Source organism: Mya arenaria, chromosome 7, assembly GCF_026914265.1.
Source record: "Mya arenaria isolate MELC-2E11 chromosome 7, ASM2691426v1".
Classification (NCBI taxonomy): Eukaryota; Metazoa; Mollusca; class Bivalvia; order Myida; family Myidae; genus Mya; species Mya arenaria.
In genome coordinates this window covers 12,008,225-12,035,570 of record NC_069128.1, presented here as the reverse complement: position 1 = coordinate 12,035,570, position 27,346 = coordinate 12,008,225, and the positions used below count along the sequence as shown (strand labels likewise).

At 36.8% G+C, this 27,346-nt stretch overlaps 1 protein-coding gene across 1 annotated transcript in view; it reads left to right on the top strand.

Annotated features, from left to right (window-relative positions):
* Window positions 1-27,346, top strand: part of LOC128240918 (uncharacterized) — a 95,966-nt gene that overhangs the window by 36,588 nt on the left and 32,032 nt on the right. Inside the window, exons 49-72 of the mRNA XM_052957912.1 lie at window positions 20-170; window positions 313-567; window positions 1,441-1,565; window positions 1,890-2,099; window positions 2,287-2,745; window positions 3,407-4,700; window positions 4,965-5,157; window positions 5,445-5,655; window positions 5,861-7,697; window positions 7,867-8,145; window positions 8,556-8,668; window positions 8,941-9,188; window positions 9,334-9,493; window positions 9,713-9,997; window positions 10,216-11,129; window positions 11,390-11,492; window positions 11,801-11,845; window positions 12,888-13,057; window positions 13,528-13,671; window positions 14,012-14,162; window positions 14,377-14,445; window positions 14,859-15,146; window positions 15,418-15,605; window positions 16,856-16,963. Coding sequence (XP_052813872.1) covers window positions 20-170; window positions 313-567; window positions 1,441-1,565; window positions 1,890-2,099; window positions 2,287-2,745; window positions 3,407-4,700; window positions 4,965-5,157; window positions 5,445-5,655; window positions 5,861-7,697; window positions 7,867-8,145; window positions 8,556-8,668; window positions 8,941-9,188; window positions 9,334-9,493; window positions 9,713-9,997; window positions 10,216-11,129; window positions 11,390-11,492; window positions 11,801-11,845; window positions 12,888-13,057; window positions 13,528-13,671; window positions 14,012-14,162; window positions 14,377-14,445; window positions 14,859-15,146; window positions 15,418-15,605; window positions 16,856-16,963 — 8,000 coding nt within the window. The remainder of the gene's footprint in view (window positions 1-19; window positions 171-312; window positions 568-1,440; window positions 1,566-1,889; window positions 2,100-2,286; window positions 2,746-3,406; window positions 4,701-4,964; window positions 5,158-5,444; window positions 5,656-5,860; window positions 7,698-7,866; window positions 8,146-8,555; window positions 8,669-8,940; window positions 9,189-9,333; window positions 9,494-9,712; window positions 9,998-10,215; window positions 11,130-11,389; window positions 11,493-11,800; window positions 11,846-12,887; window positions 13,058-13,527; window positions 13,672-14,011; window positions 14,163-14,376; window positions 14,446-14,858; window positions 15,147-15,417; window positions 15,606-16,855; window positions 16,964-27,346) is intronic.

The following is a 27,346-nucleotide window of genomic DNA, read 5'->3' as shown; positions in this document are numbered from 1 at the left end:
AATTGCTCAATGAATACAGTGTGTACGGTACCAATGGGGGTTGCAAACACTCTGATAGTCAAAGATCAACAGTTGAGTGCCTCATCATCCAAGGATATGTTCAGTGGCGCCGAGAGGTCGCGATTTGATGCCCAGAAGGATGGTAGTTTCTACGGCGGCTGGGTTGCAGGGTAAGTCAAATAATATAAATATATATCTACTATATTGTGTTGTGTGTGCGTGTGTTTGAGTTATAATGACCGAATGCTTAAAATTCACACTTGTTAACTTGCTTAAAGCTTATGATTCCAACATTAATTTTGTGTATTACAGAGAAAATAACATGAAGCAGTACATCCAAGTGGATTTTCTGGCACCATACTACGTTGGTGGAATTAAGACTGAAGGACGCTCGGACAAAGACCAATGGGTTACGCAGTACGAGATCTACTACAGCACGGATGGGAAACACTATAGCGCTCTGCCCAAGTCCTTTCTGGATAGCTCGCCAATGGTGTTCGCCGCAAATAAGGACTCCGGCACGCCTGTTACAAACTTGTTTAACCTCGTTGCCGCACGATGGATCAGGTACTACTTGGCTACAGATGATTTTGTTCTACTGGTATATGAAAACGCCGAACTCTTAACTCCTTTGTTATGAATATGACTTAATTCAAATGAAATAAAAATAAATCATTACATAATGAAATGCACTTTCATGATGCACTACTTTCTATTTACGTCATATCAATATCTTTAAATGATACTTTTTATACGGCGACGATATCAGAGTTAAAACGGCCATATTGTATTATTTTTACAATATGACATGCTTGCAGATGTTTGATTAATTGATAATGAATAAGGAATGTAATAATTCAAAGAATTTGTTGCATTTTCGAGGTACATGCTTATTGTCTATATCGCATACGATCGAAGGTCTAGTGCAATAAATCTTTACGCGAGCATCAAGAAATTATATAATCCACCGGACCAAACGGCACACGTAGAATTTCTCTTATTTCATACCTTTTTAAGTATTTTAAAATGCAAAAAAAATATTTGACAAAAACGTCCAATTACGTTCACGTTTAATTGCCGTAGTGTTTGCACATGCGCACTAGACTACTGTTGATACAGAAGCAGAAACAATATTGTTTAATAAGGTGTTTTTTTGCAGTTTCAATATTTTACGTTGCAATTATTCAATACTTTCTACGGACATTTTACAATTATAAAATAAATAAGAATAATACTTAAAACTATATTACCCCTATGCTCCGTCCATATTGGAAAACATGTTGAAAACAGTTAAACACTAATAGATTTTAATCTTAAAGAGGTAGAAAAAGAGTTGTCAAACACACAAACAACTTCAAAATATGTATCTGGAAGGCTTTTTCATCCTGATGAATGCAACATTTAACTGAAAACTTTCAACCTATTCTTTAATATATACAGAATCCACCCAGTCGAATGGCACAACGCCATTGCTGTGAGATTCGAGGTTCTGGGCTGCATGTCTCCGTCACGATCACGGCTTTCGACCACCGCCCTTCCCACCACTCCTACTTCTCAAATGTCTGGTACGCACTTAATACGGATTTTTGTTTGTTTTAAGTTAAAGAAAGTATCTGGAAAAAAGGACGAACCGTATTAAAGAACGATGGTTATTGAAATAGTCAAACACTAGTTTACTCATAATCACCTTTGGATTTGATATTCTGGATATAAACTATTCTTGAGTAGCTTACAACATGTTTTTGTAAATTGTTATTTTTATGATAATGTATGCAGTCAATATCTGAAACTGTGGTAATCAATTAATACAAACAAACGCCCAGCTTAAGATCATTTCTAGTAAGACATTGTTCTATACCTGCTAATGAAAGATCATTCAACCATTTCAGTAACTGGTACCCGCCCACTTGGTACCGGTTCCACCACCGGCACCACGCCAGCCTCCAGTGTTAGCCCAACTGCCTGTGCATACTGGACACCTTGGGTGAGCGCCAGCAAGCCAGATAAGGAGGGGGAATACGAGTCAGCCTGGCAGTTGAAACAACTTGTTACTTTCTGCGACTACCAGTACGTCCAACAGACCGAGTGTAGGACTACAGGTTAAACTTTATTGATATATTTTATTAGTATGAATGTTATATATATATATATTCCCGAAACATTATTCCATATAACGAAAAATTAACCATCAATTCCATTGTTTTAAACGTTAACCTTACACTCGTATCATATTGGAAATATGTTGTCCCACATATTGCATTCAAAAATGATGCTGCGATGTTTTAGGTACGCACATTCCGTACGATCAGACTGGCGAGAATGGTGTGATTTGCAACAATGATTTGAAGGGCCTTCTTTGCTACGCCAAGAACCAAACCGACGGCAGTTGTCTCGATTATGAAATCCGTGTCTTCTGTGACGAATGTGCATCTACACCAGCAGTTACAACACCGGCTCCTATGACGTGTAACCCACGCTGGCTACCTTGGATTAACCACATGACACCAACAAACGAATTAAGCTACGTTGAGCACGAGTTCATGAGCCTTCAGAAACAACAAGAACTTTGCTTCGATGGCAAAATCACTCGAATTGAATGTCAAACAATATATGGAGTTAGCTTCCACAGTGCTGGGTCAATAGGCTCTACCTGTGAAATTCTTAGCGGTCTTACCTGCAAAAACAGTGACAACTATCCTGTTCCATGTGATGACTTCCAGGTCCGATACTACTGCGACTGTGCGCGTACGTACCCATAGCCTTTTATACCATATGTCTTGAGTTTCATGTACGGAATAAACCCATCCGTATCGTGCCCGATGGTCGGGTTTTATCTTTTTTAAGGACTGGAAATACATGATTGCTTTTACTTGCATACCCTAGATTATTCATTTATGAAAACGTTTTTTGTAAAAGACACATATTTGTACCTTTCTAGAGAAATTGCGAGTAACGTTGTTTAATTTAAAGTCTTATATAACGAATATAAACTTAATTGGGCTTTATTTCAATGACATAATCTATTAATCATAATTAACTAAAGAGTAAAAGAAAAAGGGCAACGCGATGATATGTCACTCATCTGACATTGGCCAGATGGAACTTTGTAGCTTAGCTAAACTCACACAAAATGCATGTCTGCAACTTTACAATGTCCTGTCTTGCCAATCTCATATTATAACACTTTTTTGAACGAAGGTAATACTATTTTTTTAAAAGATCAAATATACTTGATTAAATATAAATTTTATAGCTATTTTTTAAGTATTACGCTATTTATTTGCCATACGTGTCTTACCGTGTCATCGCTGTAGATTATTAGAATTAATCTAAGAGTGTGATCTTTCTGGTGTAACGCAATTACATGCATAATGTTCAAACAAGAATGGTACTTTATCTCCTGCAGCGAGACAAACACTCCACCAGAACCAAACAGGCTTTTCATCAGGCACTCCGACAATAACTCCAACGGGCTACACAGGAACTGGCACTCCGACAACAACTTCTCCTGGCTATTCCGAAACTGTCACTTCGACAATAAGACCACCTGGTTACACAGGCATTGCGACTCCGACACAGAAACCTGACGTTAACAACAACGGCACTCCAACCATAACACCGCCAGGTAATACGAGCACAGGTACTCCAACAATCACTCCTCCTGGCTACACCGGAACTGGCTTTCCGACAATCACTCCAACGGGCGACATCGGAACTGGCTCTCCGACAATCACTCCAACGGGCGACACCGGAACTGGCACTCCTACAGTAAGACCACCTGGATATACAGGAACTGGCACTCCGACACAGAAACCTGGCAGAAACGACAACGGCACTCTGACCTTATCACCACCAGGTAATACAGGTACAGATTCACCGACAATCACTCCTCCTGACTACACCGGAACTGGCTCTCCGACAATAACTCCAACGGGCGACATCGGAACTGGCTCTCCGACAATCACTCCAACGGGCGACACCGGAACTGGCACTCCTACAGTAAGACCACCTGGTTATACAGGAAGTGTCACTCCGACACAGAAACCTGGCAGAAACGACAACGGCACTCTGACCTTATCACCACCAGGTAATACGGGTACAGGTTCACCGACAATTACTCCTCCCGTCTACAACGGAACTGGCACTTCGACTATAACTCCAACGGGTTCCACTGGATTTGGCACTCAGACAATAACTCCAACAAGTAACACCGGAACTGGCACTCTTTCAATAACTTCAACAAACTACACCGGAACTAGCACGCGGACAGAAAGACCACCTGGTTATACAGGCACTCCAACCTTAATACCACCAGGTTATACGGGTAAAGGCTCACAGTCAATCACTCCTCCTGGCTACACGGGGACTGGCACTCCAACTCTCCCTCCGACAGTCACACCAACTACTTGTGCTATTGTCACTAAATGGTCATCTTGGGTCAACCGCCATACACCGGATGCAACTACAGATGAAATCGAGAGCATGACAGCTGCTGAAAAATTAACATTCTGTGGCTTAGGAAAGATTATTGCTGTTGAGTGTAAAACTATCGATAACATACCAAGTTACAGTGCGGGAGACTTTGGTTTTAAGTGTGACATAACCAATGGTGCCACGTGTGTAGCCATGGATAACTTCCCTATTGGTTGCCAAGACTATATGATCAGATACCAATGTCGAGAGCAAATTTGTGGTGGTAAGTACTTAACCCACCACACACAGGTTAAATATATAAGGATCAATGTAAAAAGTTTAATAAGTTTAGGTTTAAAGTTATAATTTACAGTATCTCCATATTAGAATAATAAAAAACTATTTGCAATGTGTTGACAAATATAAATCCTTTATTTAACGTACAGCAGACCGACCTTAAACATACGTTATGTAAACATAAACTTTTTATAGCTTATCAAATTTGTGGAAGTGACGAATTCGATCAACATTTCAGAAACAACTACAACAAGCCAAACCACCGATGGTACCGGAACCGGAACTTTCAGTCCAAAGGTACCCAGTAAGAACACGCCGACGTTGACACCATCCGGCGGAAGCACGGCCACACCTACGGCGGTCCCCACCACCGTCTGTGCCACAACAACACGCTGGAGCAGTTGGTTGAATCGGGACAAACCGACCACAGGAGAAGGGGATAAGGAGGTTAGGTTTACACATGGTTGTTATATTAATATTGTTATGTTTGTCGTTATTTGAATGATTGTTAAAATGATTTTGAAGTCTCGCATTCAGATTTACATAAAGTAACTTACAATGGGATATAGTGATATAGATTGGTTACTCCTTTGTGTCTGTATATTAATAAAATATGTACAATGTTCTGTATAATTACAGATCATTTTTGTCAAGTTCTTTTTTATTAAAAATTGTGATATATCGTATTAGAATGTCAATTACTTTGGTTGTGAACATGTTAACCTTTTTAATAGGTAATGACCGGTGAAGAAAAACAGAAATTCTGTCCAAGTGGCGCAATTGCGACAGTGGAATGTGCTTCAATCGATGGCGTACCGTCTTACCAGAGTATGGACATAGTGGACTGTAACCCGATTACTGGAGTCTTCTGTGACAACAGTGTGAATATGGGAATGTGTGCAGACTACATGATTCGGTACCAGTGTGAGGAGACAACATGTACAGGTACACGTTTACCTATAGACTTACAGTGCATGTGGAACAAATGACGCCTAAATGGTATCAATAAGATGTGCACACATGTTTGCCATACATGTTTACTCATTAATACAAAATTAAATTATAAGTATTTAAGTTATAGTATAATTCAACTTCTGTAGAGTGTTTACAACCTAACGCCCTATTTCATGTTTTACATAAACAAATACAGGACCTACCCTGCCACCAACTACACAGAGCCAGTCTACACTCACTACTCCACAGTTCTCTCGCACAACCACATCTCCAGGACAAGGCGTGATACTGACTACGTATACTCATACAGAGACAACGCATACAGGAACGGTATCCACTTTCAAACCGCCAAAGTTTGCCTCATCTACAGCCCACCCAAACACGTCTGGAAACCAAACACCAACACAGTCACCGTCGTTGATATGTGAAACAAAAAATCGTTGGTCTATGTGGATTGACAGAAGTACACCTGGAATCAATGGGACTGGTGATCACGAATACATGACAACCACAGAGCTCCAGCGATTTTGCGCTAGAGGAACAATTAGTGGTGTTGAATGCCAAACCTTTGATGGTACCAATTTCGATAAAACTCCAGACTTTGTGACTTGCACTATGGAAAACGGTCTTGTATGTGACGGGGCAGAGAACTTTCCGATAACCTGCATGGACTATAAAATGCGATATGAATGCATAGAAGAAATCTGTCAAACGCCAACTGGCCTTCCTTCAAGTGCTGCAGGTACACCAACAGCCCATCCATCGAGTGTCACTGGAGGTGTTCCAACTGTAAGACCACCGGGATCCTATACAGGAACCCCGACATTGCAACCACCAGGTGTAACGGGTCAGCCAACGGCCCGTCCACCAAATGCCACAGGCGGAGTACCCACTGAAACACCCAAGGTGTTTTACACTGGTACACCAACAATGCATCCAACTGGAGTTTCTGGCGAGCCGACGGACCATCCACAGAATGCCTCAGGCGGCGTACCCACTGTAACACACAAGGCGTTGTACACTGATACACAAACAATGCAACCAACTGGAGTTTCTGGCGAGCCAACAGCCCGTCCACCAAATGCAACAGGCGGAGTACCCACTGAAACCCCTAAGCGTTCTTACACTGATATCCCAACAATGCACCCAACGGGAGTTTCCAGAGAGCCAACAGCCCTTCCACCGAATTCATCAGGCGGGGTACCCACTCTTACACCTAAAGAATCTAACACTGGTACTCCAACAATGCACCCTACGGGAGTTTCCGGTGAGCCAACGGCCCTTCCACCGAATTCATCAGGCGGGGTACCCACTCTTACCCCTACGGAATCTAACACTGGTACTCCAACAATGCACCCTACGGGAGTTTCCGGTGAGCAAACGGACCATCCACCAAATTCATCAGGCGGAGTACCCACTCTTACCCCTAAAGAATCTAACACTGGTACTCCAACAATGCACCCTACGGGAGTTTCCGGTGAGCCAACGGCCCTTCCACCGAATTCATCAGGCGGGGTACCCACTCTTACCCCTAAAGAATCTAACACTGGTACTCGAACAATGCACCCTACGGGAATTTCCGGTGAGCCAACGGCCCTTCCACCGAAATCATCAGGTGGGGTACCCACTCTTACCCCTAAAGAATCTAACACTGGTACTCCAACAATGCACCCTACTGGAGTTTCTGGCGAACCAACGGCCCATCTATCAACCGGCCGTACTGGTATACCATCCGTCAATCGCTGTACACAGAGTCATTGGAGCTCATGGATTAACAGAGATAACCCTAACATTGGTGTCGGCGACTACGAAAGTATGACTGACAAAGAGAAGGCTGATTTCTGTATTGGTGGCAATATCAAGAGTATTGAGTGCGTCACAACCGACGGGGTTGCTTCCTACAGCTCCGGAGAAATAATGTCATGTACGCTTCTTAACGGATTTTCTTGCAACAATCAACATAATGCTCCGGTCCCTTGCAGTGACTACAAAATCCGATACTTCTGCCTGTGTGAAGGTATGTTCACATTCGTGTGATTAGTGAAACTTAGAAGTCAAATTATGCGTTATGCAAACTCTTCAATGGTATTTTAAATGTTACTGTAAGAGAACATATTAGTAGTCCGTTATTAATGTTTTGAAATACATATTATTAAAGACATTTTGAATAATCTCTGTTTTAGAAACCTCTTCTACCACAAGTGTTAAACCCACATCTACCATTCCGTTTAACGGTACGCTACCCCCGACCCTGCATCTGACATGCGGCTGGTCTCCGTGGCTAAATGGTGATAGACCAAATTTCGGATCCGCAGATGCAGGCGACCTCGAAACAATAGGGTCTCTTAAAACCAAGTTTGGTCTCTGCAAGAATATCGTTGATATTGCATGTCGCGTTGCTGGTACGGACACACTGGCTGATGCTGCAGGACAGACGGAGGTGCTTTGTGATTCGGTGAATGGACTGCGTTGCTACAACAGGTACTTGCACGAATGACCAACTTGTAAGAGGCAGAGTATATTTAATCAAGCATGAACTTGCAGATAATCTCAATGCATTGCCAGACCTAAGGACGATACTAGCAGCCATTCAAAACAACTTGCACCATTTTCTTGACAGTTCTTAAGCATAACAAGCTTGAGCTTATATTTCATAAACAAAAATAAAATTTAGTTATTTTACAAGATTAAACATTAATCATCGTGATTATCGTGAAGTTTTTTTGTTTTGTTTTTTTTAATTTCAACACCTCTTTATAGTGTTAATATTACATTATTTAAACCGAAAAAACCTCCAGCCAACACAGTAACCAAATACCTACCCTTCAATTATGTCACACTGACAGATGTTTGTACAAATGCGTACCTTGTTGTTATTCTCCTCCTTACAGAGACCAGCAGGGAGGAATGTGCTACGACTACGAGGTCAGTGTGCTCTGCTGGGCTGCTGAATGTTCCCAACAGGTCACTCCAACATTAGTGACGGGAGCCAATAGAACCACTGGTAAGCTACATAAATTCCATTAAGCCAAGTCTTCGACAGAATAACAATTCCTTTTGATAAAAACAATGATGCAAGTGCTGCTAGGGACAATCTCGTTTTAAGATAAAGATGGTAGGTCAATAGATATATACACAAACAACCGAACTGAGAATACAAAACCCTCGATTAAATTGATTTTTCTGTGAACGGTGTGTTATTTTTTTATCATATTAATATTAATACATGATTTATATTTTAAATTATCTGGCATTCATAATGTGCGTAACTACTAGTATCACAATTTACAGTCGTATGCCCACCTGGCGAGGTCTGGGAATCATGTGCACAGAACTGCAGCGATCTCTGTGAAAGTTACGCCCAGTCGACCGGCCTGTGTAACTCGGAAAATCCGTGCGTACCAATGTGCAGGAACCCAATCGTTAAGCATAAATGCGCCCTCGGTGAACTGCTTAAGGACAAGAATACTTGTGTGGCAAAGCAGATGTGTCCTTGCATCAAACCGGACGGTTCCGTTGCGCAGGTATGTCAAATTTAAATATTACAATACACATGCAAACATATAAAAACACATTCAGAGGCTTCTAAATATGCTTTTAAATATGAATCAAAATTCAAGGAAACATTTTATTAATCAGAGAATAAAGATGAATGTTCACTTTTTGCAGGCATACGAGACATGGCCTAGCCCTACCGACAACTGCTCCCTGTGTCAGTGTTCGAACAATGAGATCAACTGCAAAACATATGAAAACTGTTATGCCATACCCCAGGCAACAACAACTACACTTATACCACCCATGTTGAACGGCAGCATCCCTACTATCCGTATGTTGATTTGTCCTCAATATGATTTATACCACGGACATTTGGTGGTACTACTACTACTACTACTACTACTCCTACTACTACTACTACTACTGTATCTCTGTTAATATCTGTTTCAAGAGTTTCAGTATTGAATTTGCAGGTATTTGGCAATAAAGCTACAGTGTAAGTGAAATGTCATAAAACGGGTGCTTTGTTATAAATGCGTCAATATTTCAGGGCCAATTATTACATATCCCGATTGCGGCTGGACTGCTTGGATCAACAGCGACAGACCATCGTATGGAAACGGCGATTTTGAGATTATCTCCAATATCCGCCGTTTAAACCATTTCTGTGTTAGTCCTCTTCTTATTGAGTGCAGGGATATTCGTACCCACACCGCCGTGAAAGACGGGTCTCAGAAGGTCTCCTGTGATGTTACAACTGGATTGAAGTGCTTGAACACGGACAATGCGGGAGGATGTAACGACTATGAAATCAGATTCTTTTGTCCATGCGTTTGTAAGTTTCGTCGCTTCGTTTAAAAGATCGCGACAGTCTCAATGAACATTTTCACTATTGAATTGAATTGGAATAATTTTAAGAGCTATGTATGATTTGTGAAAATAACCTGTTGAACTACGCAAATTAAACATTCGTATATTATAATTTGTGTGGGTTAATTTTGTAAACAATTCGAAATCATTGCTAATAAATTACACAACGTTCTTTAATTTCAGCGACAACAGTTTCACCCAACCCAGGTTCGAATAGAACTCCAACACAGCATCCGATAAGCGCCTCAACCGGCTTTCCTAGTGAGAAACCAAATAGAAACTTCAACAAAACAACAACAAAACAACCCATGAGCGTATCTGGTGGAACTCCAACACTGCAACCAACGATGAATAATACTACTGCCAACAGTCATTCAACAAAACAACCAGTGCATAGTGGAGTTACACCGACAATGTCACCAACGGCACCAGGCGTTGGTGTATCTACTGCTGGACCAGTCCTTTGCGGTTGGACGACTTGGATGGACGGGCATAAGCCTGATGCTTCCACAGGCGAATCTGAAACGTTTTCAGAACTGAGAACTATATACCAGTTCTGCAAAGACATTGATATCCAGGGCATTGAATGTAGGGTAAAAGATACGCATGCAATGATCAATCAAACAGACCAAGTTAATGTCATGTGTACCATTGCATCTGGTGGTTTAATGTGCTTCGGCTTCGAACAGCCAACAGGCCGGTGCTTGGACTACGAAATCCGTATTTTCTGTGAACCAGCGGGACAGGTTTGTTCTGGTACATCAACTGGCAAACCATCAGCCGGCAGTTCCAGCCTTACACCAACATTGCCACCACCTGAGCACACAAACGGCTCCCCAACAAACAAACCACCTGGAATGTCAGCCAAATTGCCCACCGCTTTCCCACCGGGAATGTCAACTAAATTGCCCACAGCTCACCCACCAAGCAAATGCGTAGAGAAATGGTCGCCTTGGATAAACAGAGACACACAGCCAGACGGAAAGGAGCATGAACACATGAATGCGACAGAAAAGGCGACATTCTGTGTCGACGGCAGGGTGTCTGGAATCGAGTGTATGACCATCGATAACATTGCTAGCTACAGTTCTGGCGAGGTATGAATGCAAATCGTCGGTGAATGTTTATTTTCTTGAATGATAACCTAGCGACAAACTTATGAGAGTAACACTTAAGTAATTGTGATTGAATAAAAAGTGTTAAACAGTTAAATGTTTTAGAAATAAATATATGTATGATTTTACACATTTTCATTAATGCTTTCATATCTACCCTTATTAACATAATTATGGTATAATAAACGTTTTCAACTCGTGTAAAATGCAACGAAATATGAGATTTTCATTTCTAACCATAGATCCTTGAATGCTCCATGGAAAATGGACTTATCTGTGAGGACGCTGTGAACGCACCAATTCCATGCAGTGATTACAAAGTCAGATACCACTGTGAATGTCCAGGTAATTTACTGCATACTATTTTTGGATAAACACATGGTGAATGTTATGAAAGATATATGAATAACTTAGTTCCTATCTTAGATACTACTCTTTGTTTAAATCTAACTGAAATTATGAATGATATGTTATTCACAAACATGAGTGTAATTTAATATGTGTACATGATTGATGAATTGATGTAATACTGTTAAATTTGAAATAATATAAATCTATTTACTGCCATAGTAATGCCCACATGAACAGATGTGTCTTAACGTGTTAAATGCATGTATCATCATTATTATATTCTTATTTGTGTTGTCTTACAGCCCTTATTCCGACTAATCCGCCAACAACAGTCACCGTTCCCTACAGTAAGAACTATTCTCTTTACACTCCTCTTGTGCTTTTTTATATGAACACACGATCTTTCATGCTTGCATTGATATTTCGAACATATTTCAGCATAAGATAATGTGTGTAATAATAAACATATACACGTTTGCAATTATGGTTTATCTGGGTATCAAATTATTCGGTCAGTACATAGATAATCTTTAAGTCCTACCAACTTCACAAACCTTGCAATTACCAAATTATTTCATACATCGATGAAACGCAATTCTAAAACAACCAATCCTAAAAACAAATATTACTTTCCTAATATATAATCTTAGGATACGACTTGTAAGTGAAATTGCGTTTCAAAACGTGTGAAAATCTATCTATTTATTGTTCGTCTTTGTCTTTGTTATCTTAAGCTACATGTTAACAAGAAAATAGCCTCGCAAATGTTAAAAATGGGATCGCCTATCTCTTAAGGATGTTCTTAAGGAACTGGAAGTTATTGTTTCCTATTTTTAAAGAAAGACTTCCGTTTCCTTTCATTCCGATCGCGTTTCGCTGAAAAGTCCAGAAAACTGAGGAGAAATAATTGCGAACGGAAAGTTTGTATTCTGGTTTCTTGTCATAGCGATTTAGGTTTAATGCAATATCAGTAAGAACCACTTGTTTAGAGTCGTGTGCAGTCAAATGATCGGGAACGGAATTCAGTTGGTTTGCCTGTCTTAATGGTGTGTGTGTTATGTTATATAAATAATAATAGCTTGTTTCCAGTCGTGTGTAGTCATATGATTGAGTACTGGGTATAATGTTGACTTGTTTTTTGTCCTAAAATAATTAAATTTTGAATAGCATTACAAATGTTTTGGGATAAACATAGCATATTCGGTCTCATTTTTAAAGAGTTGGTTTCATGCCAAACCTATTATTCGAATTCTTGATAATGTTTTCTCATTGAAACAAGCCATTTGTTTTATATTTGACAAGCAATTATTCGTTTCGATGTCATAAACGAATCGTTTATGCTTAACATTATGCTTTTGTATTGTATAATGTAAAGAGTTTCATATTAAGTTCCCCCAGTCGTTTGTCGTGAGAAAATGGGAATGGAAAACGGGCATATTGTGACCAACATGATCAGTGTCTCCTCATCTCGAGACGGCAACCTTAACCCAGCCTCTGCCCGACTTAACAGCCACGGCGCATGGACACCAAACCATAACGATCAGAAACAGTATATCCAGGTAGGCTCTTATTCATATGGTCTTCCACCAGTTTAATCGATGTCAGTTATTATGTACGGTCAACGCCAGGTTTAAATACGAAGTGTCTACTCGCTTCAACAGCTTAAGCCGTAGGGACGTCTAACCATAAGAAAGCACCAAGTGGCAAGACCATTTACAAAACAATGTGTTTCACAATGGAACAATTACCATTGTCTTCATCAAATTGCTTGCAATGACACACAAAAAATAAGAGTACAATTTTTGAAACCCCTAATACATATAGAATAGCCACATATGGACCTGAGTTAATATATTCCTATACTAGTGGTTACCAGACGTATTTGTTATGTGCAATATAGTCACAAAACGATTATATTTATAGATTCTATGCTTCGGAATAACAACGTGATAATGTGATTCAATATTATCAATATTTTATTATTATATATAATTTTATATATATGTATTGACTACCGATCTAATTACAGGTGAACTTCCTGAAGCCCATGCTGCTGACAGGAATAATCACACAGGGACGCGAAAACAGCGGTTCGTATGTGACATCATACAAAGTTCTCTTCTCTAATGACGGCTTCATTTGGTCACCATACCAGGATTTTGGACAAGACAAGGTAACTGCAAACTTTTCTTCCAAATGTTAAAATTCTATATCTTTATTTGTTTAGAACTTCCAACAAGCTAACATATCTCCGGATCACAGAGTTCAGCAAAATGAATGACGATTTTGGGTAATGGATTCAATACTATCACAAGTTTAAACACACAAATAAAATCAAACGCAATATAATTCTTGCTTTTGACGGGTGATAGTACCGTTAAAACCTGTTATAAAAAAAATACACAACTATTATAACAATGTTTTAATTGGATGTGTTTGATATGATTAACAAGCAAGCTAAATTATGTTGTTTACGACACTTACGATATGACGTACATTATTTTTGTTTCAAGATTTTTTCCGGCAACAACAACTCCGGATCAATGGCTACCAACTGGTTTGACCATCCAATCAGAGCGCAGTACATTCGAGTTGTGCCGCTCACCTGGAAGGGAGTTATTGCCTTGAGGATGGAACTTCTTGGCTGTTACGAGGGTTACCCAAGTAGGCATATTAAGTTTTACTTTTAACTACTATATCATTGATGAAGGGTGCAAATGCCTATTATGATGCAAATCAGTAAGCATCAATATTTGATGTTACAAACCAAGAAGCTCTGTTTAAAGGGCCTGGTGATTACAAGCGGCTTTGTTTTACTTTAAATAGAAAAATAAAATGGTAACTTTTCAGTCTTTCATTATATTATACTTATTTTTAGGTGTCACGACCGTACCTCAACCAACTTTCACTCAATCAGTTGTTACACCAAATACACCACCGACTGTTTGTGAGTATCATACTTTATTTTTACAATGTAGAAATAAAATGTGAATGAATTCAACAGTCGTAGCATCAAAGTGACATTCAAACATGTCATTTATACCATGGTGGGTGCATGTTTTGCAACAGATCATACCTATTATGTGTTTAATACATTTTGCATTTTGCATTTAATAAACCTTCTAATTTGCATTTAATTTGATCGAGAAGTGTACGTCTAACAATAAATAAAACAAAAACACCATTACTTATCTTTAGTAAAGATAGTTTCGAAAATGATACTTCGGAACCCCGAAACGCATACTGTTAATTAAAACAATAGTTTTCTTTAACTGACCATACATACCATTTTAATAAAAACGATAAAATGTTATTTTTTTATGATATGTTCAGTGACTTTTACTTGTTTCATACTTAAAGCGAACATCTGTATCTTTTGGGATGTCTGGGTCAATGAAGGTCATCTGACTTTGACCTCGGGCGGAGACTCCGAGCCAATATCCGCACTCCAATCCTTGTCTGAACGGTGCACAACTCCAATCATGATCGATTGCGTCCGGGCCAGCGACGAGCTTCCGTATGACCAGGCTGGCCAGAAGGTCAAGTGCGACCTCTGGAATGGACTACAGTGCTTTAATGCGGACAATTCTCCACTGTGCTACGACTACAAGGCTAGATTAGGTTGCCTGAAGAACACAACAGAATGTTGTGAGTAATAAAGCTTTGATTTGATTAATAACATTTTACCTCATGTCAGAAATAGAACAAACAAACTGTTTTATTCTTCATTAAATTGTCTATATTTTGATATCAATACTAATAATACGATATTATTGATGTTGAAAAATCAATAATTATCGGATTGTAAGTGAGCGATTCAACATTTCACTCCTTATGTTATATTCAGTCTCTGTAAGACAATTCTGGAAATATGAAAACTATCCAATTTATATTTTCCACTTTTTCTTTCACACACAAGTGAACTCAGTCAGTACCACTCAACCCGGCACGACGAGCACTGTCAACAAACGGGTTCTCCGGTGCTTCGAAGGTCTGGATATCTCCGCCTGTCCCAAGGATGGCTGTGCAGATGGACTCTACTGTGATGGTCGCCAGTGTGTCACCAAGGACAAGTGCCCATGTTTGATGGATGGACAGATTCTCATGGTAATGGTTGATATAAGTAGTTCTGACACATTGAATAATTCAAATAGAACAAATTACTGAGAGGATCCATATTGATTTCTGTTTTGAATTGAATTTCTTCAAGACTGTCATAAATAACACAGGTAGTTTTTCTACGATCGCGAGTGAAATAAAATTTAATCTTTATCTGAAATCAACATTTTTCAAGCTTCTTTTATACTTGATTTTAATTCCACTCACTCGAATTATTTCCGCTGATGACGTAAAATTTTACTGTCTATTTCCGGTTCGAAAAAGAAAAAAATCCATTTGTTATGCAGTTTTATATTTACACGCTTTTAAGTGCAAACCCTCTATGAACATTCATCAGCAACTTTTATATATGTATCTATGTTTAAAATAATAGTAGTCTATGCATGCAATCACTTTTAAGTTGAATTGGACACGAATGACTAAATAGCTACACTGGTCGCCATTTTTTGAATAACAATTTGAAAATCGAACGAGTTAGAAAACAATGGCGGATAACAGGGATTACAAGTTAGTTAAATGATACATTGTTATTCAATAATCTCTCACTGTCAGGGACCAGTCTGATTAGCTTGAAGACGAGTTGTTTTCCAGATAAAGTTATCCTAAAAATCACGCTAGGTTGTTGAAAAAAGTTGAGGCGTGGGTTAGGTGAAAACATCACCAGTTAACCTGTTAATTGTTTTGTTGATTTTGAGTTGGCATTACAAAGTTAAACGATTTTTCAAAAATAGGATTTGATAAATGATTTAACATCGAATTTCTGTTTTAGTAGTTGTTTTTTGTCTGTATTTTGTTTCGAATGAAAGCAAATGTTTATACAACATTCATCTTCAAAGTTCAAAAACCTATTTGAGAAACCTGTTTCGTCAAATGAAACTATTTCTTTTCTCCAAATATATCTTTTTCATAACTTCTACAACCTCAAATATCAAATTATAATTTTGGCAATAATGTCTTGTTTAAATGTCTTGTGTTTTGTGTTGATCAAGTGAAATATACGACAATGGATTTTAGATGTAGTTCTTAAAATTAATCCCCCCCCCCCTTCTTTTTTGCAGTGAAAATATCAAAATAATAACTTTTACTGTTGTTACTTCACTGTTTAAACTCATAGTATCTTTAAAAAACATGAAAGAAACATTTTAATTAAATAATGCTTTGATGACAAATGTTCGGGGTTTTATTAAAGCATTTGCAAGTTTCGTCTTCAAGTAGAGGTTACCATTGATCTGTTACAGTCTGGAGGATTCAAGGAGAGGTCCAACTGTGAAACGTGCCAATGTATCGCTGGCGAAGTAAATTGCGAACCAAAAAAATGTTCGCCTTGTCTCCAGGGATTCTCGTTGGTAAGTAAAATGGTGTTGACTCAGTCTCGTTCAGATATATTTCACGCTTAAACAAGCACAGTATCCAAAACATTAAGAAGTTACCCTGGTAAGGACTAATGGGTAAAATACACGGATCAGAGATACATCCAACGTTCAAACACCTCAAGCACACCGAACATCAGAAAAGCTTCAGAAATAAAACGAGTCAGCATCCAATCATCTTGCATGCTTGTAGTTTCATTCACCTGATATTGGATAATGATTGTTTATGGTTTGTTATTTGGTACTTAGAAACAAAACAAATGCGTTATCTATAAAATCAAAGCTGGAGTAACTGGTAACCTCAACAGTTGCTTATGACGATATTTTAATAATTGTGTGGCCCCTTGTCTCTTTTTTAAGTATTTACCAAATATTATAATAACCAATGTTCCATTGATAAATATAATTTGTATTTAATGACAGAGTATTGTTATAAGTTTGATAATGGCAGAATTTACAATGTATTTACAATGTATATATATATATATATATATATATATATATATATATATATATATATATATATTTAGAACAATCCAACCTTTGGGTAACTTTGATGCAACCTTTGGGAGACTCGTGTCGCCCATAGGATATATGTTGTGTCGCCCAAAAGTAATTGTGTTTTTTTCTATTAATTTATTTTTTAAAATAATAAAACAATTTTGCAAACGATTTTGAACGCTTTAAAAAGGTTCAGTCATTAAGCACTAATCAGCAGGAATACCATTTTAGGAAAAATCATCAATTTCAAAAAAAGTGTGTATATTTTGTAAACAACCTTTGGGATACATTTATATTTTTATTAATAATTTTCTTGTCATAGTTATATGTTTAAGATAAGAGTTCATAAATGTGAAAAACAAAACTTTTTTTAACAGAAAATTTAATTGTGTTCAACTTAAAAGATTTCAAAATTCCCTCAAAAAAATAGTTTCGAAATATGCGTAAATTCCGTGTTATTGTGTCGCCCAAAGGTTGATGTGAATGCAATACTTTACAAAATATAAGAAAGACCTGTACTTTTCGTTGCATTTGTTACTTTATTTAAAAGTTTATAGACACAAATGTCAAAAGTGCTTATCATAATAGTTTTATTTTAAAATGTTTTATTGAACAATTGCATCACCCTAACTATCCAGTGTAGCGGTCCTGACGCAACTACGTGAGAACAACGAATGGCAATTCTAGGTTCATATGCTAACTCTCAGATAAAACTAATAAGCTCAGAGTGAACCATTACAAGCCAAATACAGCACATATATCTTAGTCATGGACCTATCGTGAGTGATTCATAACAGTTATTTGACATATTTTAGTATTGTGCCATCACAGATTTAAATGTTTTTCACTGCACATATCATTTTATCATGAAAACTTATAAGGTTGCCTACAAAATATATGGCCTTTTATACAAAAGCTGTATCTAAAATCTTTAATCGCTACTAATTGACCAGTCTGTATCTACAGAAACATAAATCAAAGGTAACAATTTCCTATATGGAATGCGTAAAGACTGCATGCTGCCGGTAACCATTCCAAAATGTGTGGTCTTATCGTACTAGTCATTAAATAACAGTCTTTTTTATTTCCGTTGTCAACAAATTTTGCGGAATTCATTAAAAAAAACAAGTGGTTTAGGTTATTTATTTTTTATCTTATACCTTTTTTATTATGTTACAGGCTCAGTTAATATATGTTTATTTCTTTATAAAAAGAACGGTTTAGCAAACGAAAAACTGTTCATCGCGTAATGATGCGTTAATACTATTACCAGGCAGTTGAGCGGCATTAACTTTATTGTGAATGATTAGTTGACTGACTGTTTTCATGTAATCATATATGTGTTTCATTTATCGGCGAAAAGAACTGCAAAAATTATATGTACGTCAATAGCTTTGAATTAGGACAAAACATTATTATGGCTGACTGTTTTAATGTAATTGTATGTGTGTTTCTATTAACGGTAAAAAGAACTGCGAAATGGTATATTACTGAAAAATATATGTACGTAAATAGTTTTGAATCATATTATGGTGACAATCGTATGAAAAGTAAACACATACATATGTATGACAAACATACCTTTTGAGTGATAAACTTTTTATTCTTGCTTTATTATGCATTTATGGAAACTATTTATTGATGATAATAGGATTGTAAACATGTATTTAGTAGCTTAGAACGCACTGAACATGAATGACTGGTGGGTCCGACAGTAATCAATTATTATCTCATAATAAGGAAATTCTGTGTTTTACGCATCTTTCTTCCATATCTAACTCGGTATCCTTCATAACAACCATTATTTTTCTCAGTTTCGGTAAATGGTGGTACTTCTTATGTGGGAGTGAGAGTCCATCTTTAAATGAGATTCCCTGTCAGTTACTCTTCTACTAAATTTGTAACACATAAAATGTCGCAAAATAGTTCTCTACTGTTTAATGTCCAAAGAAAGTCCAAATTTAAGTATACTCAAATCTAATGTTTGTAAACATCCAACAGTTAACCGCTTGAACCCTGAACTGAGCGATGAAGAGACAGCACTAGTGTCCCGTCTGAGAATGTCCTGCCGTTGGAACTTAAACTGAGCAATTGCATAAAATAGTTTTGTTGTTAAAAACAGGTCAAATAAAATGTGATCCCAACAATCATAAGCAATCTTGCTGTACTGTGTTTATATGGTTACATCGTAAACGTGCTGTCTTTTAATGCCAGACCCTTTACCCATATCATGTAGTTTTTAGTCGCTGTAAAAAACTCATGGATATGTGTTCACCTTTATATTAGTGTAAGTAAGAGTGTACATTTTCCAGATTAGCATAAAAGTTGTGTCTTAGAAATATTTTTTTGAATGTAGACAATACAACGCGTTATCTCATGACTTTAATGTCGAGTATATGACGATATATGTTTATGCAAGCAGTGTTTAAATTTATTTGGAATACACAGTGACTTAATTAATGTTAAAATTGAAATGTGACAAATACTTCAAACATCATGAAATGTCGATAAAATCTATAGAAAGAAAGCATTGGGTGTGACTGTTGGTCAAGGGTATTTTGTGCATTGTACACGAGAGTACCGCGAAAGTATGTGCTTCTGGTCATACTGATAAAGTGATATATTTTCACATTCAGATAAGTTAGAAACCGTTTACTTTTAACTCAAAATGGCCCCTAAACGGTGGCAATATTAAGTTATCAGAAGACCATATTTCCTTGATTGGATTTAGTTCCACTCCGGACCAGGATTCGAAGCAGGGTTTCGTGCGAAACAACAATGCCGCTCAACCGCCTGGTAAATGACTCATTTTTATAAAAAAGATATAATAATTGCCCTTTTTAGCATTGTCGTCACATTCAAATGTCGAAGCACAAACCTGGCACCCATATCGGAGAGCCAATGTCAAAGTTTGTAAACAGATACATTATCAATACTTATCCTTTCGGCCAGCTCCTTAGTGTACGACCTTGCAATATATGCTGCAGTAGTCCTCAAAATCTTAGACTTGTTTTAATTTTTTGCGAAACTGATCAAACCATCATTTGCTAAAATAATATCTTAAATAATAACCAGTTTTAAAAGAGTAATCAAAGTAATGGTAAACATACATTTTCACTATGGTCCTTTTAACATTCGTTCGGCAAAACTCATTTTTATAAAAAAGATATAATAATTGCCCTTTTTAGCATTGTCGTCACATTCAAATGTCGAAGCACAAACCTGGCACCCATATCGGAGAGCCAATGTCAAAGTTTGTAAACAGATACATTTTCAATACTTATCCTTTCGGCCAGCTCCTCAGTGTACGACCTTGCAATATATGCTGCAGCAGTCCTCAAAATCTTAGACTTGTTTTAAATTTTTGCGAAACTGATCAAACCATCATTTGCTAAAATAATATCTTAAATAATAACCAGTTTTAAAAGAGTAATCAAAGTAATGGTAAACATACATTTTCACTATGGTCATTTTAACACTCGTTCGGCCAAAACGTCAGAGACTTTCAGTTCTGGTATTTCAAGCTCATCATTGTGCAAAAACTACTAGCAAAGAAATTTCCATATGTCGTATTAAATAAGCAGGACTCGTGTACTTAACTATTTTGCCATTTAGTACCTTTTTAAAAGTCCAAATAATTCAAGTAAAAAGATGAATAACGATTTTTGTCCCCGTATTATAGCTATACACATACTCTGCTGTGTAAGTCAATTAAATGATCAACTTAATACCTGCATTTGCATTCTTATATCAATACGCAACTTTCCACAATTACAACTGCACTCATTGCACTCAGCAAATGTATTCTACAAGGTATTTTTTTCAATTAAACTAAACGTTCTCGAAAAAACACCATCATTTTTTAAAGATAGTATATGCCTGCTCATAATTTTTTTCGCCAACACATTTAGAGTTTTAAGTTGATTCTTAATGAGATCATGCAGTATAAGTCACTTGAAATGTGGACTAGGCCAAACGTTACATATAAGGTAGGGAGTAATTCTCAAAATCATATTAAACCCTTTTCTGGAGCTTTGGTTTCATGAACAATGCACTGCCACGGATCAGGCATGAAGGAAATTTTAGTAGAATCTACTCTACTCTTGAAACCTGACTTAATTTACTACCAGGGTATGTTAGCTCAACTAAATGAATCCCAACAAAATGCATTGGACATTTTAATTAGGTTTATGTTAAAGCCTTCTTTCTACAACGCCAAATACCTATGGCTCGAAAACACACTTACTATTTATATATATATATATATATGTTTGATGTACATACTTGTATCTTATTATGCGCTATACGTATATCTTTGGTGGAAAAAATGAACATATTTATATGAACACATTTATATCAGTTCTTTTTAAAAAAAATAATATTGATCATGCTCAAAATATTGGACTGAAATTACTGAGACAAACTGAGAAATATTCACATACTTTCCGTTTGGCATTACATGACTATGATACAAATTGTAGCAGGTCGATAGCCTTTTAACGTTTTACGCCATTTAATTTGAGTGGTAAAAATGTATAATATGCATTTATTTAGGGTTAAAAGGTTGTTAGTAGGTGCTTACACAAGATTATGGTTTAATGCAACACACATTTTATAAACACAAGGATAAAATAAGAATCTCAATAAAAATTGTCAAGACATTTAAAACATAGAAAATATACTCATGAAATAACTAAATCCCCCCCTCCCCACAAACAAAATGCTTGTAGGATAAAATGAATGATTCATTTAAAACATTATGAATTTATATTTAACGCCTAATTAGCATTTAATTGCATCATGATATGATTTATATTTTTCCGGGTTTTGACAACTTCGCAGAGGGAGTACCCCTGTCCGAAAACGATGACCCACATTATATTCTAACGACACTGTACATGCAGATATTATCATTCATCGGCGCAAAATCGAAACACAGGTATATAGGATTCGGCTTTTTATATTACGTTCTGTAACTCGCAGATAATTAAATAATTGCTTATTTTACAATTTCAATCGCGTTATATTACGTAAAATGCAGTTTATTTGAACCATATTAACCGCATAGATTGAGAACTCATTACAGCGTTATTTATAGCAAGCTTATTAATAAGCAGTAGCTTTTGCCCTCGAGGTATTTTCGATGCGAATGTCAATGTTAATTAAGCCGGTGACCACCGCAGTTCTAACCGCGCTGGGGTTGATACGACTGTGCGCGCATTAATTCGCCAAAAGTTAAAAATGTTATGTCGAATTGCCGATGCGATTTCAGGAATACGGTTATAAAAGTATGCAGGCCTAGCTGCCTACAGCCTTATTAAGAACATACGAACTACCAGAATGCACCTGATTGCACCATGGTAAACAATTTTTAGAAGTGGAGGCAAACACATTCACGAATAGAGGAAGAGCTACGCTCCTGACTATGGCTGTAAACCGAACACTAATTTATTCTTATTGGCATGCTGTTGTACGTGTGTGTGTGGTCTTAACTAGGATCAGGGCCTGTCCCAAAATGTCAGGCCCAAGTATTGGTGGTTGAGTGCGGGACGCGATGTTTACTCTTCCGAGGAGCCTCAATGTTGTTGTTTTTTCAATGCCAATTGAACAACATGATAAAATATTAGCTTTGTTGTCATAAGTGACCATGCCCAAGCTGTCCCTGGTTTCCTTTTTACGAGTATTTTAAAATTTTCTCTCGATCACAGGACTTTTGATAATTTGTATGTAGCCTCATGTTATGGCTGTTGACTAAAAAAATCAAATGATATTCCATTGGTCAAAGCATGCCTTGGCCTTCGTTTATAACGTCTGAAGTAAAAAAACAACACTTTTTTCCTCTGAAACAGCAAGGCACAGACCCTTGAAATAAGATCTTAACCATTATGTAATGGTGCTCAACACAGTTTGTTCAAATTAAGTTTTTGCTGTCCGGACTGGCCCAGTGTGGTACAAGGTTTTCAATATACTTTGTCTTACTTTACAAATCTTCTTTGCCCGAATTCAAGACATCTACTCTCACTCACACTCCAACCACATTCCTGTAAGAGAAACTCAAGTAACCAATTGATTGGAAAAAGGGAAGTGACACTCAAGTGATCTGGCCCCGATTTCTCCAAACATTTTAAGTCCCTTATTAGGAGCTAATCTCATTATTGTTTGTTTTCAATTTATTGCATTATATTAACTTCTTTCAGAAATTTTATACTTTAAATAGAAATTATCTCTATGATAATCACAATACACCATTGTTCATTTATAAAAAATCAATTTAAGTCAGTATTTTAGATAAATAAAATAAGCTACTTAAGCCTGTTAAGCTTAAGAAGTCTCAAGAAATTTGGGCCTGTTCATATCCACATGCCTCGCTTACACTCCACTTCATCAAGTGACCAATACGGTACAAATATATTATGTTTTAATGATCATATCGGATTAGCTGCTTCACTATCATGGTGGTTATAGTATACGATGTAAACATATGTGATTTGAGTACCTTTTTGTCAGTAATTGCGACAAACAAATGACAATTAAAATTATTATTCTTAAAATGAAACTTCCCTTTTAAAACAGTTCGCTAATAAAAAATAAACATTTTGGATTGTAAATAACAGTTCTAAAATTCGTTAAAATGCATGTTTTCTGTTTCCTGTTGTTTTTAAAATATAACCGTTTTCAATTGTATCACGTGATTTGAACATATTCGTATATAATCGTAATGTAATTTAGTCTGCATGAAGTGGGCTTAGCGTTTGAAAATAAATTAAAGATGGAAGTTGAAAGCACTTTATAAAAAACCACATGGATATAAAAGGCGCATTCATCTACTTCTTAAGAAAAATAACAACTCGGACAGAAAGCAAATCAAGAAATGTAGGAAAACTAAGATCGTATAATGATGACAGAAACAATAGTAATAATATTAATAATAATAATAAAAATAATAATAATAATAATTATTATTATTATTATTATTATTATTATTATTATTATTATTATTATTATCATCATCATCATTATTATTATTATTATTGTTTCTGTCATCATTAGCCGATCCGATTATAACGTCGCCAGGCCGCTTACTTCACACCACTAAGCCGCTATTTTCACGTACATAGTGCTGTTTTTTATTGCAGTCATCGATGAATTACAACCATCAAGTTTTCAAGGCGGTCAAGATCAGCATAAAACAAAACAAATATGTGAATGGTGCATCCTTCTGAAAATTGATGTCTTCACAGAAGTCACGTTTTTTAAGTACATGTACTCCAATGGACTGTCCCGGTCTATCGAATATTGTCTGGTAACGATCATGCCCCATAGTCGTTCCAAATTTATTAAATATTTCATCTTTACTGCTTGTCATGTACATTATGGGTGGTCTAGTCTTGCACTTACAAATGTCCCACACACAAAACACTTACGTGTTAATCATTTCTGAGCCGTTATTACAGAGGATTAACTCATTGTGTGTGGGCGAGATTGGTTAATCTGAATTCGGCCCTTTATTTCCGAGTCCAGTCTTAGACCAAAATTGTCAAAATTATGCACCTAGAAAAAAAGCTGACCAGGCACATTGGCTTGTATTCATGAAAATCTTATGACCAGTAATATTCTTCACTTTGAAATGACATATGTGTAGATTTAACTGAATAAGTTTTATAAATGGCACCCAAATATATCTCATATAAATTCACAAGGCCACTTGAACCGACCTCGGAGGATTAGATGTAAATACAAACCGAATGAGTCTGAGTGTTAAATATACATGACAAGGAGAAACTATTTGGAAATATAAGTGACCTGAAAATACTGGGCTACATGATGTACATGCACTGGACTTCTATAAAAATCAAATTTTCAAAAGGATGCGCATATCACATAATTGTTTTGTTTCGTACTGATTATGAACGCCCAGCAAATCTGATTGTTGCAATACATCCCTTGATGCAAGAATAAGCAGCTAGCTATAAGTTCGTGAAGTTAGCAGCCGAGCGGCCGTGCTGCGCAAATTGCGCGAATTAGGGTCCTATCAGCATAGATTTGTTCTCTATTCAATGAAATTGAACATCCGTTTTGGGAAAAAAACAATGATAAATCAAAGCATATTTATTCATAGATAAACAGAAATCATTTTTATATGAGCTTTCCCCTTTAATATTTTTTTTCTTCTAAAAACTTCAACACTCTGAAGCGAGTATAAAAATATTCAATCAACCAGTCCAGCTAGGGAAGATGCTGGTATTCGCTAAAGGATATTGATTTGTGAAAAGGAACATTAGATTTATCAATTTTTATCAATGTTTTAGAAGAAACGAAAATAAAATAATTAGGAAGCAATTTAAGCCGCTAGGCTGTCTGGTCGCCAGGCCGCTTGCTTCAAGCAGCTTGGCCGAAATGCCGATAGGCCGCTAACATCACGTACATTGCAGCTTTGAGGTTTTACGCATTTTTATTATTCAGAGTGTGGTCAGGGAATTGATATGCATTTCATAGCGAACAGTCAGTTGGATTATTATTCTTATAAGTAGTAGTAATATAATAATTGTTAATATCATTAATATTATTATTATTATTATTATTATTATTATTATTATTATTAGTAGTAGTAGTAGTAGTAGTAGTAGTAGTAGTAGTAGTAGTAGTAGTAGCAGTAGATAATTTAAAAAAAAATCCTACATCACTTGAGTTGTTATTCACTCCGAGGTGTAATTTTACAACCCGAAATAGATTCATTCGCTATTTCTGTCCATGTGCTTTTCTTTATTAAGTGTTTCCGACTTAACATTTTGTGTTTTAACATTAAAGACCGGTTTTTGCTAAACAAACACAAAAACAATTATGTACGAAAACACATTTAGGTAAGGTGATAAAATGAAAAGATACTATTTTATTTTCTCCTTTTTTAAATCAATATTCATGTATAAAGATTGATTAATTTGTACTGTGATTTAAGGTATTTTTCAGATCAATATACAGCAGTCGTACCCTGGTTGACAATACGTTTAATATCAGTTTAATTCTAAACTAACTTAGTTACATAACATCGATGTTGCACGGATGATCTTAACAAGCGAAGTTCAAAATATAATCCGACTGTAAATGGCACAGTCATACTGTTATCGTGACGTGATACATGCGTAATCAAGTAGATAAACAGCTATTAACTTTTTTTTTTTTAAATATACAGTTCATGTTGACCGCAAAGTCAGTATTATCTATTATATCGCCTCAATCAATAAATATATTTGGGTCCAGCTTATAAGTAATTGATTGTATATTATTATTATTATTATTATTATTATTATTATTATTATTTGTTTGATTGTTTGATTGTTGTTTGTTTGTTTGTTCATTCGTTCGTTCGTTCGTCCGTTCGTCCGTTCGTCTGTTCGCTCGTTCGTGCCTTCATTCATTCATTCGTTCGTTCGTTCGTTCGTTCGTTCGTTCATCGTTCATTCATTCGTTCATTCGTTCATTCATGCGTTCATTCGTTCATTCATTCATTCATTCATTCATTCATTCATTCATTCATTCATTCATTCATTCATTCATTCATTCATTCATTCATTCATTCATTCAATCAGTCACTCACTCGATCACTCGATCACTCGATCGATCACTCACTCACTCACTCACTCACCCACCCACCCACCCACCCACCCACCCACCCACTCACTCACTCACTCACTCACTCACTCACTCACTCACTCACTCACTCACTCACTCACTCACTCACTCACTCACTCACTCACTCACTCACTCACTCACTCACTCACTCACTCACTCACTCACTCACTCACTCACTCACTCACTCACTCACTCACTCACTCACTCACTCACTCACTCACTCACTCA